Below are 16,748 nucleotides of genomic sequence, written 5' to 3'. Positions count from 1 at the left end.
AGCGAATGCCTCGGGATCCATTGATCGATGGCTCCTTTGTGCGTCCCGGATCGGCCACTGGGATCGGCCGCGGACTTTATGCTAATCGCGCCAGGCTAACCAACGGATTATTGGGAATATTATAGCATATTTACGGCACACGCGAGTATTTCCAAGTACACACGCGTCCGGTTCCCATGTGCGAGTGTGAATTATGTATTTATTCAAATGGCTGGACGGAGCGGGCCCCGCTGCTGGTGCAGGAACAGGTATACACGCTAGGAATTCCGGAATTGTTAATCCTCGGCGCTTGACACCTCGTGTTAAGTTTCTATTTTAACACGTTAAACGCGCCGATTATTCAGCTTTACTTCCCGTTTAGGCTACCGTCTCGGTGTACATACCGAGGATCAGAGCGAGAGAGACGAGCGACAGGAGTGACTCTCCGAGATACCTGACGAAGGAGAAGCTCATTCTTATTCGAAATATTTTTAAATAAATTTCGCAATTCTATTTGGAGAATGTTCACGTATTTTTAAATTTCGCCTGAATTATGAAGTATTATAATAGACCTATGACACATGCGTGAGAAATTTGGAGGCGGTTCTTCAGCATTGGTATGATACTGTTTGACATGCTAAGTGTTTGACGTTTCAATGGTAATTTTTAGGTCCTGTTATTTATTATTTGGTAGATAATTGCGATTATCAATTAAAAGATTGGTATATTCCTGGAGCAATATAGAATTTTAATAATTGGTTTATCTGCTAAAAAGGTCAAAGGTCCCGTTTTTAGATTACAATGAAATAATTTGTGTACTCGAAATTAAGTCAGTAGTCAAACCAGTTTGAAAATAGTCATTTATTAATTGTCATTACTATCACGTATCATATTTCTTTTTATACCGTATTTACAATAATTGGGATAACTATATAACCATAAATTAATAATTCTTTGCACTCGAAGATTTTTTCGTGCTAAAATATACTAACTCGAAGGTTTTATTATATTTTTATAAGCTCTCTGATACTTTGATAAGAATACAAAAATAAAATGAAAAAAGAAAAGCGCGCGTTTGTGGGAGAAATGAAGGAATAGAAATATTTTACATAAAATTTCACATATAAAGGGAAAGCAAACAAATTATACATAATATAACACCTAAGGGTCGTGCTTATAAACGCTTTGTTCAGAAGGAATAGGTTTAATCAATAATCACCCGTAATTGTTTTTTCAAAGTTTGTAAATACCCATAAAAAAATCTATACGATTGTAAAGATTTTGATTTTGATTTCGATTTTTATTTCAATAATTCGCGTGTAATTATTCTTCATATAGTTATCCTTTGGTAATCTCTCGAGTGCAAAGAGGCAATTTCTTTTGTAAATCAGTCAAAATTTTATTTATTTTCTGTCTACCAGATTAAAAAATATATAAAGGTAAACCGTGTTAATTAATAATAAAACGATAAAATCATTAGAAATTAGAAAATTAGAAAATTAAATTTGGGTACCTCTCTAAATTCCTACACGTGGTCCACGTGTTCTCGGTCACACGTGATCCTAGTTGGATCAAAGTTTCCGTGGATCAGCAAAGGCGAAATCACGTAGGCGATAGAGCGAGCACCGATTGGTTACGTTCCAAGAAGCCGGTCACCCGTTTATCGTATTTTGTCAGACAAGGCATCTATCAGTGTCCAGCGATGAGAAATGCTTGACCTTCCCTATACTCACGTGATCGACAACGCGTGTCCCTGGCTCGTATGATACAACTATATATCGTCTATCGCTCACCCCATATCCTGTATCCTGTGTCGGGATATCGGATTATCACGCGGTAAGCGTTTTTCTGCGGCTCTGCGTTGCCGCCACCGAGTCCTTTTAGAATCGTTTTCTCATCGTGTGTTCCGTTTCGACTTCGATGCCTACCAACTACTCCGTATCTCGTTTCTCTTCCATTTAAACTGCTCTATTTGCTCCTCTGCCACTCGAGTTTTTGCTACTGGAACTTATGGCATTTTCCTGCTTTTATTCGCGCGGATCGATCGGTTATTGCCTCCATTTTGCTTTCGTTGAAGATATACAATCCTTTTTCTTCGTTCACGTTGCAGTTATTGCATCGGGGGAGTCGAGATTATTAATTTTCGATTTTTTCTGAATTTTTAAACAGTACTTTGAAAAATTTGGGATGTTTCGCCTGGAAAATTTAATTTATGCGAGTTTTATCGAGGTGAGAAGAGAGATGTGTATTATTCCTGTGGCGATGAGTTGGTACTAAGTCCTATTTTTGAGAACCCATGAATGGGTGACGAAGATCGAGTTGATAGAAATTTCGATTTGCAATATGTTTCCATTTTATAAACAGTTGCATAATTCCAATTAAGATGCTACTTTGTACCAATAAACAGAACACCGATTTCGCTTATCTGCAATGTATAAATATCTACCCAATATTCCATGTATCCGTACATTATGTTAAATTTGTAAGGGATATCAGTCTTTGGATTCTTTTTGAGTCGCGACTGGGAATCGCTTCTCGAGTGCAAAGGTTAATTATTATTGAACTTGTACCTCATTTAGATATACGCGATAAGCCGGTAATTCTAGTGTCGATACTAAAAATTCTGTGCTAAAGATATACTGAAAATCTTAAGCATCGTAACCTAACCTAATCCTTTCACGAGTACGGTTGTACAGGCAGTGGTGAAAAATTTGCGAACATAAGAAAGGAAATAATTCGACGATATATGTAAGGCGATAAACATTTATTGGAGATACGAGTCGTGGTGGCGCTAGTGAGTTAAGTGGAAACTCGCCGTAAGGCAACCGAAACGGTTACTCGTGAAAGGGTTGAGACTGAAATACCTGAGGCCTTTGTTTAAAGCCTTAAATGTCAGGAGTCATCAGTCACAGAGGAATTCTGAGAAGGCGACAAATAGCCCACGATTCTTGTCCGTTTAACTTTATCAGAAACTGGCGAATATTTCAAACGACGAGCGATTAAAACGACAGGCATTTTTCTACAAACCGGTAATGCTCCGACACCTGCATCCTCTTCTTTTTGCTCGACAATGATATTCAATAAATCCCTGTCACCTCCGCTCGAGAGTCAAGGATGGTTCGGTGGCGAAGGAGGCTTCTGAAGCGAAAGCGGCAATAAAAAGGGTGGATTTTTATGGGCCGTTTAAGTGAAACGTGGTTTCACGGATGGTCGTCAAGGTCGTGTAAAGAAAGGTCGAGTGTCTTTAAAGAAAAGTATTCGATTTCTTGGTTGACCGCATATTTCTCGCGGCCGTAGCTCAGGCCCCTTCATCCTTTCACGCGATAAGTTTCTCGATGGGGAGGCTGCTTCCGGAAAGACTTCGAGGAAAGCCTACTTGATCTTCGTCGAGGCTTCTTCGAATCAAAACAATATGTATCAAATAAAAATCACTTGTTAATTATTTCTTATTAATATTGGACGATCTAGATGACCATTCTCTAATTTTTGTTTAAAAATTCCACACTCGACGTTATCCTTTAGGTCCCTTGGCTTCGAGGGAAGCCTACTAGTCTTCGTCGAGGCTTCATTAAATTAAAACAATAGGTATTAAACGTAAATTATTCGTTAATTATTTCTTATTAATAGTAGACGAACTAGATGACCATTCTCTAATTTTTGTTTAAAAATTCCACACTCGACGTTATCCTTTTGGTCCCTTGGCTTCGAGGAAAGCCTACTAGTTTTCGTCGAGGCTTCATTAAATTAAAACAATATGTATTAAACATAAATTATTCGTTAATTATTTTTCATTGATATTGGACGATCTAGATGACCATGCTTTAATTTTTGTTTAAAAATTCCACACCTGACGTTATCCTTTTGATCTCTTGGCTTCGAGGAAAGCCTACTGGTCTTTGTCGATGCTTCTTCGAATCAAAATAATATGTACTAAACCTAAATTATTCGTTAATTATTTTTCATTAATATTGGACGATCTAGATGACCATTCTCTAATTTTTGTTTAAAAATTCCACACCCGACGTTATCCTTTTGGTCCCTTGGTTTCGAGGGAAGCCTACTAGTTTTCGTCGAGACTTCATTAAATTAAAACAATATGTATTAAACGTAAATTATTCGTTAATTATTTTTCATTGATATTGGACGATCTGGATGACCATTCTCTAATTTTTGTCTAAGAATTTCGTACTTTACGTTATCCTGTCGGTCCCCTGACATTTCTTCCAATTGGTCCCTTGACCAATTTTCTTCCAATTTACGTAGAATCGATTTTTCGTTACGAACCTGGGCTTGGGACTGGAAATAAAAGAAGAAAATTAAGAAGAAAAGCGGTGACCAGGTTATGATCCTCTTCAGAGACCCTAGATAAAACATTCTGAAGAACCAAAACGGTCGTAAATAAATCTTAGCTATTGTCTATTGGCGTCTGGTACCACTGACGTCATCCTTGCACTCTGAGTATTCCGAGAAACACTCTTACCGTCACTCAGTTGATATATCGACTCCGTTTTTTATTTGCTATTAACTAAATATCTTTTTCCTCGCCATTAAACATAGAACAGAAGATATAATTAAATTTCGCCTATGAATTATTAATAATTACTTATTAATAATTAAGTTCGAATAAAGTAAATAATAAAATATAGCAAAATTCAGCAATATCTATTTAGGAAAATGTACGTATAAAATTAAGAGAAAAGACGGTTTAATTATTTTCCATTACTATAAAATTGATAACTATAAAATTAACATAAAAATATTAGCGATACGTATTAATGATTTGAAAATTTTATTTTTAGATAATTATTTTAATCGAGTTGATATGCCTATTGATACTTATCGAAATATTACAAAATTTTGCTAGCTATTGTTTTCAAATTTAATAATTTAATTGTTTTCACACGTGAATATCGCGTATTTAGGAGTGGCATTGAGGGGCAAGCTAAAAGTCGAAGAAAATTGTAAATCCCGTGATTTAGAGCTTGGAACGCACAAGGTTGTGCATTTACGTGCTTTATTGTAAGTGTTATTTGGTCACATGGCAGAAACACGTAAAGTAGACACGAAAGTCTACATACCTCGTAACATTTCGCATGATCTACCCTACATAAACGGGGCCAGCGTTTCCAAGCCTATTAAATTGTCTACCGATGCATACAGCTTTATTGATCCGGCTCGGGGAACGAATAATAGAGACATTGTATGGATCAGAGCCAATCACATCGGCCAGTTTAACTGTTTTATGACGCTATAGAATGCGAACAACACGATTAAACCGACGTTATCGCAGCCTTCGCGATTCCCTGTTGCACACCGTGATCTATTAGCCCGCGAAATTCGAAAGTGATCCTGCGTTCGGTAATTTTGCGTTCACTCTGATAAATTCTCCGATTTTAAAGCATCCTTTTATATCCAAATTTAATTTTTAAATTTTAAATTCCAGATTTCCAAATTAATTTTACACAGAAAGTAGAAATTAAATAAGAAAAATTAAAATTAGATAGAAATTGATTAGATTAAAAAATTAAACAGAAATTTTAGAAAATAGGATAGAATTATCAGAATTCTATTTTAATAATAATTTTCTCTTTTTCCATTTCCGTTATTAATCATCGTTCTTAGGATTTAGAATTTATTGTTCTTAGGATCTATTGCTATAAGGATTGCTATACTATATGATGTCGCATGGTGGGTACTAGCAATGAACTGAGAAAAGGAAAAGCTGGGAAAATCCTACAATGATGGGAAAAGCTGACAGAAAAGTGATGCAAAATGAAGAAAACCGGATACGACTTCCCCTCTCAGACAGTGACTTGTGGCGAGTCCACATGAGCCTTTATGAACCTAAGTCTTACTCCGATAGTTCTCATTGCGAATAAAAAATATCTTTTTGTTGGAATTTTTAGAATGAAATCAAAGCGTTTAGGGAAATAACCGTATTCAATTGTACAGCAATAGATATATAAAGTTTAATTTAGATGAAATGTATATACTTATGCGAATATAAGAAACAAGAGGTTTAAACACGTCCTTATGAGTTACAATACTACAATGGACAGCAGGCCCTTTTAACACGTTGACTGCCAAAATATGACCGTTGAAATATTATTTACAGTAGATAAGGTGAGTTGTATAATCGTGTTTAATGTATTTTTCGTTGTGGGGTCAACGTGTAATCCCCAAAAACCGACCCCTTGATACCTGCATAGTATCGAAGGTCCTTGAAGTCCAAAGGTCATTATTGGTCTGTCACCATCGTTGCATGGCCGTAGATAATTTACGACACTTTTCTTCTTCAATTTTTGCGAATTCCTTAATTTAACTTCTTTGTTTATAATATCGTGCGGGACTCGTAAGGAAATCGGGTTAAACATGCGTCTCACCGGCGAGACTCGTGGATATGGCTCAACGTAGATATGACCGAATGTAAACAACACGAGTCAGGCTCCTGATGAATTTTCGCCGATGTCTTTCTGCCTCAGTTACGTGTTGTTCTTCGCCGCGTTCGCACGAAATGGCTCGACGTGTGACCGACCTTGCTGTTGACTATGGCACGCGCCATTGGGAGTCAAATGGTAAGGTAAGGTTGTTAAGCCTTGGAATACGTGCCGGTATTTTGTTCGTCCCTTGGTTAGAATAGACCCAGAAGACCGTTAGGGTCTTCTGGCAGCCAGATTCTAATTGCTGTTTTAGTTCAAGTTCCGTGTCCTTTCTATCTTCATTTTCAATGCATTTTCAAACAATTCTTTATTTCCCTCGGGTCACCGGACACGAGGCATTCTTTAGCCATTAATGTTAGAAAGCAGGCAACAGCACTTAGGATTTGGCTGAGAATAGGCCTGCAAAGAAAGGGACCAGGCCATGTGCGATGTCGCGACTTTCGGAGCCATAAAGTAACGGGTCCTTCAGGAAGGATCACGAATGTGCGGGTGGCCCACCAGCAACCCCCTTTGAGGGAGAGGCTTCCTCCACCGGCAGACCTGGTCGCGGAAGACGGTCCTCCCTTCTTTGGGGGCATCTGATTCGCGGACCGAGGGCCCACCCTCGGTCCTGTCAACCACCAATGGGAAAACCGATTTCCCTTTGGAAACCATGGGCTCCGAAAGATCGTGCATCGCGCAAGTTAGTTAGGTCAGTACCAGTCAGTCTGCAAATAACATTGGAAGAGTTTAGAAGAGTTAACCGGAACTATTACGAAATATACAGTCCACTAAAAGCACAAGTTCCTCAAGAGATTTGGTTCGTCATTAACTGTCGTCAATTGCGGTCGACCTATTGACGATATACAAAGGTGTTGCATTAAATAATTTTACAGTCAAGCACTATTTTTACTGTCATCCAACAAACGGGAAAAGATATTGGTGTAAATAATTATAATCGCGACTTCTTTGGTTTCTGGTATATGCTATTTATGTCCTTCGCATAATCCGTGTGTCCTGATCCCTTCATTTATGCAAAATTATTAGCTCACCACGATATTAGTTGAAAATTTAAAATCAAAAATCTATACAAATTGGAATGGCTACTGTGTGTGCGTGCCTAATTTACCTTCTTGGCAGAGTTTTTCAGTAGCTCACTTCTATTGTTCCGTATCATACACGGATTAACTGTCTACATATGTTTAAATTCTTCTAAGTTGTCGATAGGTATCATTAAGGAGTTTCACTGGGCATCCGAAATTAGAATAATTATAATAATATCCACAGAATTAATTTTTATAAATATGAGGTATAAGATAGTATTCCATGTTTTATTTTTGCATTCATTTTAAATTTTTTCTTTTAATAATGGGTGTCTCAAAATTCACGCAAGAAGTAATTTTGATAGAAAACGCAGGTTTTTAATTAGTTATTAATACCTCTTCACGATTTTATTTTATTTCCTGACTCTCATTTTGAAATCGAAAATTTGAAAATTCGCCAACGGTAAATTTCAATGCAATCAGGATATAACCACTCTTACCACCATATAAATTAAAAGATAGTCAAATTTCCACTCTGAAACTAATTTCCCTCTTCACCATCTCATTTTACTCCCCCATTCTCGTATCGAAATCTCTGTCATACCAATCTTCAAAGATTCGCCAAACAATAATCTTCAATGCTCTCATAACAAACCTCAAGTCACCACACAAATTAAAAAATAATCAAATTTCCACTCTGATACCGATTTTCCTCTTCACCGTCTCATTTCACTCGCCCATTCTCGTATCGAAATCACTGTCATACCAATCTTCAAAGATTCGCCAAACAATAATCTTCAATGCTCTCATAACAAACCTCAAGTCACCAAACAAACAAAGTAAAAATGATCTTCGATGTCCATTACAATCAGCCATTCTGATTTCTCCGGAACCCTCCCGTTTTCGCAGAATTCGTGGACAATAAGCTAAGCTGTTGGAATAATGGCGCGGTAATCAGAACGGGAAGGGTGGTGGCACCCCGTGCTGAGCTCAGACGCTCCTCCGTCCAAGCGTCCTTTGTTCCCTCGCGGCGCGTAATCGGCGTCGACGTTGTCCTAGGCTCGCCGAATCCCTTTTTCCACGTTGCAGCGTGTATCGTTATGCAATTGTACAATGCTATGCTGTGTCGGCTGTGCCGCCCACGCGTCGACATTTAGTAAGCGCGTTTAATCTCCGCGGACATGACGTAAAGTCCCTTTGTTCCGCGACACGGACCACGATACCGCGCGAGTGGGACGTCAAAATTTCTCCTCTCATTGTTCGCTCGTTCAGCTGCAGCTTTCGGCTGCACGGTTAACGAGCTACGGTAGCCAAGAGTCTGGTAATCGTCGCCGACGAAATTTTAGGCTACCCGATCAGGTATCTGCCTCGGATTCCTAGCTCCGAATGTTCAGTTTGAGCTTCCAGGCTGGGGCTAATTCTAGAGCTACCAGGAGGATCACAATAACTCGCGAGGTGATGATTTTTGTTCAATTTGGGTCGAGACGAGTCCTAATCATGACGACAGACGTGTAGAAATTTGTTGCAGGCTAGTGGAGATTTTTGAGTCCCAAGGACATTCGTTATTATGTTGGCGCCAAGGGGTCGTCTGTCAGGTTTAGGTTTAAAAGGATTCTGTTTTCTGGAATCGGTTTAGTTCCCAATCCTAAGAGGTATAGAGCACGTTAGTCGTTAAACACCTATATCGTTTGTATTTCTATAAGTATACATTTTATTAAATATAAATTTTATATATTGTTTAGTGTATAACTATACACAATTAGTTCCCTGTGAATTATAATGAACACTGTAATTTCAATCAAGGAATTACAACATTTTTGGGGAAATTTGGTTTATAATATTATGAAGGAAGTATGAGGATGAAGTACTTGTATAGTGAAAGTAATTAAATAATCGAAATAGAAATCAAAATCAAAATCTTTATAATCGTATAGATTTTTTTTATGCGTCTTTACAAACTTTGAAAAGACAATTACGAATGATTATTGATTGAAGCTATTCCTCCTGAACAAAGCGTTTGTAAGCACGTCTCCTAGGTGTTATATTATGTTTAATTTGTTTGCTTTTCTTTTATAAGTGAAATTTTATGTAAATGGACTACAGTCCATGTATGAATAAAATATTAATAATAAGAATAATAATAATAATAGGTATGCATTATGTGAGTTATATTTTATTATATGAATATCGAATTAAAGGAATAATTATTTGTAATTATAATATTGTACATAAATATTGAAAATATTTAGTTTCTCGTATAAGAAGAATAAAATTTATCGAAATTGACGTAGTATATTGTACAGAAATAATAATAGTGATTGAGTCACATCATCGTGATATTGACAAGAAATGTTGTTTATCTTATCTTACTTTGTTTTGAATATTAAGTAACATTGTCTGCTAATCGCTCGTTATATTATGCGAAAATTTTCTTATTTGCATGATCATCTTTCCATTGCTTAGTATAGCAAAGGTTCTACTGTATGGCATTTGAGCTTAAAAATTAAATTTGGTATTTTGCGAACAAATAAAAATGATCATAATGTAATGGCAGAATATAAAAATTGAATTTTGGCGGGAATTATAAGCGAATTTATAGGAGGAACGAAAGATTAGAGAGTGTCAAGTGAACATAGGTACCAGTTACTATAAAAAGAATTAAAACAGGTTCCAATAAAAAAATTGGAGCAGGTGTAATGGCTGCAATAAGAAATACCATAGTACGTATAAAAAGGTTAGGATCGAGGGAAAATTTGAAAAATGTTTATCAGCCTCTCGCATGAGGAAATGCATCCATGAATCATGTGACAAGTGTTCTATGATCTTACATTTATTAACCTTGCATGATTTTTCAGTCGAGTCTTCTAATGCGATCATCTCTATTTTATCACAACTCTGGATCTTTCTGAAAGAAAATTGCATAATTGCTACATTTGACTTACTATTCCATTCTTGCAATATAAATATCAATAAAATCGCAGATCTTAGTTATTGTTTCTATTATTTCAATTTCTCTTTCAATTTTTCAAGGAAACCAATTTTCCAAGGAAACCTGACACCATATCTAAAAATTTTCATTGTATGATAAATAGAATTACTCCAATAATTAAATTACACGAATATCATCGCCATTTTCAATTTCTCAATTTTTCAATTTTTCGAATTAGGGGATCAATGAGTGTTGAAAATGGTCCCCGCCACGTGTTACTATTACGTGGTACAGTCCACGAAACAATGTTACAACGTTACGAGACTGTCGTCATTGCAACAAGATGGCGAAAAAATTAGCCAAGTTAAGTTAGGTTAGGTTAGATTAGATTCCATCGTTACAATATAGATATTAATAAAATCGAAAATTTTAATCATTATTTCCATTATTTCAATTTCTCTTCCAATTTTCCAAGGAAACTAAACACAGACATCGCATTTAAAAATCGTCATTGTACAATAGAATTACTGCGATAATTAAATCGCACGAATATCATCGTCATTTCCAATTTTTCGAATTGAGAGATGAGAGTGTCGAAAATGGTCCCGAACCATGTGTTACCATCACGTGGTGCATACAGTCCACGAAATAATGTAACAACGTTACGAGACTGTCGCCGATGCGACAAGATGGCGAAAAAATCAGCCAGGTTATCGGCTGACCCGCGATTCCTTCGCTCGTCGCGACTCGTGTTAATTAATTACGCGAGTTAAACGATCGAGTATCTCCTTCGACGCATCCGTCGACGTAGATTGGATTGCGTATCGTAAACGTTTACGAGAATTATCTCGAGGTCTGTTCACAGATATTGTTTCGAGCATGAGTTGCGTTGGGTCACTGTGGCGATCGCAGATTTATTTTCTCCGAGCCACTCTTGCGATTTTCATTCGCAATATAATCGATCTATTCGTCGAGGAAAGCTGAGAAAAATTTCATATAAAAATGTACCTCGACATTTTATCACTAAAATCGTGTTTTTAACTCAAATCTCTTACGACCTTGTTTAAACATTCTTAATCCCGTTTTAGCATTAATTATTATCATGTACAGTATGTAGATATCATTAGTATCACGGTTACTTTCTTTTTATTAATTATGTCAATTTTTATAGTTATGTCATTACACATATTATTATTATTATTACTACTACTACTACTACCACTACTACTAATGTTATTGTTATTGTTATTATTATTATTATTATTATTATTACTACTACTACTACTACTACTACCACTATTACTAATGCTATTATTATTATTGTTATTATTATTATTATTATTACAACAACTACTAATACTACTATTATTATTATTACTACTACTACAACTACTACCACCACTACTACTACTATTACTACTTTTACTTCTACTACTGTTAATATTATTATTATTATTATTATTATTATTATTATTATTATTATTATTATTATTATTATTATTTTTCTTTCCGTTATTATCATTTCTTCCCTGTATCATTAAGTCTATCCTCGCGTTATCGTTATTAACGATTTAACTTAATAATTGGGTCAAGATATTGTTGGATAACAGAGAATTGGTGCAATGTTAATCAATTACCCAGGTGATAATTGACAGCGAGTAATTGACACTGGGACGAAAATTAGTCTAAGTGTCTACTTGATTTACGAGTATCTACTTCGATATTATCTACTCGATAGATCAAGTTTAGGCACGAATTTTTACTCTACGATGATCTCGTAATTAATTGCCCCATAATCGAGAACAGCACTTCCGAAATTTTCAACCGGAAAACAAAGGGAAAAACAGATTCGAGTATCGCGAATAATCGTGTTACCAGAGTGTTATCCGTAGCTTGAACTATTGTATAACCAGATGCGTATGTACAAGAGTCTTTAAGCCACTCAGCTCATTAGTGAGGCTTACATCAAACACAGTACTCGATATTAGAAAGCTAGGTCGCTGCTACTGCACTGTCTCTCCGAGACGTTCGATCCTTCGATGATTTTCTATTTGCAATTAGCCTTCGAAGCTGCGCAGCTCTCTCGCGATTAAACCCGTGAATTAGAACTTGTCAAAAGGCACGATTGCGATAGATTTTTATCCTATGCTCCCTATTGCATGAACACCCAGGAACAATTAGCATTCCTCCTCTCTCGATGATACAATATCTCCATTAATTCCTGAACGAACGAATTCTAATTGCTTCCACGATCCGGATCGATAGTCACTCGATCCTCGATAAATCAACGCGTCGACTAATTTCTAGAGCCAGCCACACCTGCCCGATACGTTAATAAAATTCCTCCTTTGTCTAATGAAATCCTCCGACCTTCCGTTTCCATTTAAAACGCGGTTGACCATTGCCATTCCGCGATTACCATTAACGATTCATCGGTCTAAAGGTTCCAGAGAAATCGTTTAACCCGATCCTCATCCATCTCTCGGCGTAAAAATTCCGCGTTTCCGTGCTAGTGGATCGAAGGTACACGGAAAACCTGCACCAGTGTTTTTCCGATTCGAATACCATCGGTAATTGCCAGTTCCATTGTGTTCAGTCATCCGTCTGTGAGCAATTAGCTCGCACGACAGGGCTGAGACGTTCTCAGGCTGACAGTTCCGCGAAAAATCCTTCGGATCGTGGTCCCCGTGCCACTTTTCCGGCTAACGATCCGGCTAATCAGCCTGACGTCTAATCAACTTCGCGAAATTTCGCCTCCTCCTCGGTGGATCGACGTGGTTATCTAGAAATCAGGAAACCAGAAATAGGCTTAATGAACTTGCGTAACGATCGCGGCAGGATCTGCCCGCTTCGCGGAACCGATGAATCGCCTGTCGATCAACAAGGATTTTTTTACCATTGCTTGTCCCTCTTTGTTTTCTTCGTGTTTAATGAACGTCGAAGGCCGACGTGAAATTCGTTGAACGGATGGACCTCGCCCTTCTGTGCTTGGCACGATTCGAGTTGGCTAGCGTGGTTGAGGTTAAGGTTTCATTGTTGGGCGGGACGCGGGAGTATTTTCGGATTTTAATAATCATGATTGTAGCCTAATTTTGTCTCTGAATATACCGAGTGTAAATAGGATAAGAAACTAGATGAAAATTTTTAATATTTTAAATGAGACATGCAGAATATTCTGGTTGAGGTTAGGTTTTATTGGTAGGCGGGACGCGGGAATATTTTCGGATTTTAATAATCCTGGTTGTGGACTAATTATGACTCTAATGCGATATGTTTGTCTCGAATACAAATAGGATAAGAAACTGCATGAAAATTTCTAATATCTCCAAGGGGACATGTAGAATATCCTAGTGGAGGTTAGGTTTTATTAATAGATGGAACATGGGAATATTTTCGAATGTTGATAATCCTGATTGTGGATTAATTTTGACTCTAATACGATATTTTTGTCTCGAATATAAATAGGATAAGAAACTGGATAAAAATTTCTAATATCTCAAAGGGGACATGCAGAATATCCTAGTTGAGGTTAGATTTTATTAATATGTGGGATACAGGAATATTTTCGAATTATAATAATCCTGATTGTAGCCTAATTTTGTCTCTAAATATACTAAATACAAGTACGAAAAGAAACTGGATAAAAATTCCTAATATCTCAAAGAAGACATGTAGAATACTCTGGTTGAGGTTAGGTTTTATTTCTAGGCGGGACGCGGGAATATTTTCGAATTTTAATAATCCTGATTGTGGTCCAATTTTGTCTCTAAATATACCAAATACAAATGCAATAAGAAACTGAATGAAAATTTCTAATATCTCAACAGGAGCATGCAAAATATTTTACAATCTATAATCTCTATTAACCAAAATTGGAAGAAAGGGACAGAAATGAAGACAAATTTTCATTTCCAAAAATAAAAAGAACCATGTCAAAATATTCTACAGTCTCTATCAACCAAGCCTATAAAAATATTAGAAAAATGAATCAATTTTCAAGAACAAATCTAAATCTTTACATCTCTTCAGCAAAACATGTCGAAACTTTATACAATTTTAATGAACCAAAAGCAAAAAGAAAAAAGACTGGATAAATAAATCAATCCAAAGCAGTAATTTCCATTTCGAAGAGGAAAAATCTCGGATTTTTCATCGATCACCGTCAAACGAAAAGAATAATTACTCCGCAACCGGAAGTATGGCGGAACCGGCCGCGATGACCAGAAGCTTCGCTCGATGGCCGCGTGTGCGCGCTCGCGGCGTCTCAGTGGTCAAGGCTGATGATATATCTGGAAAGAATTTCGATTTTTCTCCGCTCAGTAAGGACGGTTAATCGATTCTAAACAGCCCAGTTGCGCAATGCCTCGGCATCCACGCCGCTCCGCCTTTTTTCCAGCCGTCTTATCTCTTCAGCGCGCGCTGTCGAAAAAAATACACCGCCGATTAATTTTAATTTCAGCGCCGGAGTGCCGGGGTTATCGCGCGAATTTTCCGTTTAAATTTGTACCGCGATATCTTAATGCCGAATCGGGCCAGATAAGACAGCGGCCCGTCCATCGTCGGGCGCAGAACGCTCGATACATCCGCTTATCTCGTACACGATGAACGCTCGATGGAAATTATGGCTGTGGTGGTAGGTGAGTATTCCGTGTAACGCGTGTGCCGACTTTTGAGCAGAGAAAAGGAACCTAAACGCGTTCCAATGCGTTCAATATCGCGCCTAATCGACACTCCCATTGTGTTCGGCTGTGTGCCACCTAGGCTACCTTTTAACCTAATGAAATTGGTTCTGCTTAAACTTTGCTTTGGCGAGCGGATTTTATTCGTTTGGACAGTTCTATGGATAGTCTGGAACAGGTGAGCGAGGTTTCCTAATAGTCTACTTGGAGATTATGCGATTTTAATGCGATTATTAGGTAATTAGTTAGGTAGGCTTTGGCAGAAATTGGGGTTTGGAAGTATGTTTGGAGCTTTGTGAAGGAAGTATGGGATGTTGATGATTTTTATCAATATGTTGCGATGAAAGTGATTAATTATTGAGAAATTTTTCGTGTTATTATATGTGCATAGTTGATATAGGAAAAGAATAATGGATGCGGATTCGAATATGATTGTATTTGGTTCGGAAGTTCAGAATTCAGAGTATTTTGAATATTCCGTAATACGTGGAATAACGTTTTCTTCTTCTTTTCTGTTATAGTGATTCCAAAATCGGAGAAACCATCGAAGAAGCAGAATGGTTCTAAGAAAAGAGAATCGTTTCCTCAGAAACCGGACTTGGAGTACATCCAGCTGAAGAAGATCAGTGAAAATCAGTACGAGGATCCACGTAAGTTCATTATAACGATTATTAAGCTGCTTTTCCAAGAGTCTCTAGAGTAATATATCAACAAACACAGGAAATTATCAATTTATATATTCACATCGAAAACAGATAATTAGCTCAAACAGGTTCGAAATTAAAAATTGAAAATTAAAATATAATTAACGAATAATTTATTGTGCATACTAAATATTAACTTATGGTAAAATCGATTGGATAATCATTTCGCGTATTTAATTACTATAAAACTACGTATTAACATCCACTTACCAATTATTTTCTAACATAAAAATGACTCCCAGATAGGCTCATACTTATTTCCCTCAAAAATAGCCAATATTAAATACCCAACATTCGCAATAAAAATTATTCATCATAGCAATCTGAAAATAAATAAATACAAATTCAGATTGCAAGACTAACATCTATCAAAAATATCTGAAATAGCGAATTTTGATAATAAACAGATTAATATTAATAAATAAACTTTAATAATTCGGAATTCCAAGTATCACGAGTTCACTGTAGTTCGATGTAAATATGTACAAACAGGTACATACTCACGTCTCGAGATTCAGTTACAAATTCCAAAGGCCATAAGCCGACCACATCATCGGATCGCAGAAACTATGCTGCCTCCATATGTAAACACGTGAAATTTTGGAGAAAGAATTACACAACGCGTTTTCAAGGCTTCCACGGTATCGGTGATCGTAGTACATAGGACGTACCCGTTTGAAATGCAGGTCAAACGTCGGAATAAATTTTCTCTAAACGGAGATACGATCTAAACCCGGAAGTTTCGGCCGACGAAATTATGTAACGCTTTCCACGGATTGCGTGCGGTACACCGTTACGATGATTGTCAATAAATAAGTGGCATTTGCCATTCCGGCATTCACTCGCGCCACTCGCGACGCCGAGTAATTGCGAGGTGTCATTTGGATGATGATGCTGCTTAACATGCTACCCGAAACAGTTAGAGGATCGTGTTTCTGGGTGATTCGGGAAAATTACCAGTGTCCTTTACACGTCGGCAATCGTGTTTTTGGAAA

The 16,748-nt window shown here is 37.1% G+C and overlaps 1 protein-coding gene across 1 annotated transcript in view; it reads left to right on the top strand.

Moving 5' to 3' along the window:
- Positions 1-16,748, top strand: part of LOC108547636 (ADAM metallopeptidase with thrombospondin type 1 motif A) — a 238,667-nt gene that overhangs the window by 49,931 nt on the left and 171,988 nt on the right. The window contains exon 2 of the mRNA XM_017900234.1: positions 15,571-15,699. Coding sequence (XP_017755723.1) covers positions 15,571-15,699 — 129 coding nt within the window. The remainder of the gene's footprint in view (positions 1-15,570; positions 15,700-16,748) is intronic.

The sequence above is a fragment of the Eufriesea mexicana genome, unplaced genomic scaffold (assembly GCF_001483705.2).
Source record: "Eufriesea mexicana isolate 0111107269 unplaced genomic scaffold, ASM148370v2 scaffold1146, whole genome shotgun sequence".
NCBI classification, from domain to species: Eukaryota; Metazoa; Arthropoda; class Insecta; order Hymenoptera; family Apidae; genus Eufriesea; species Eufriesea mexicana.
Note: the sequence above shows the minus strand (reverse complement) of the source record. Positions and strands in the feature narration are given on the sequence as shown.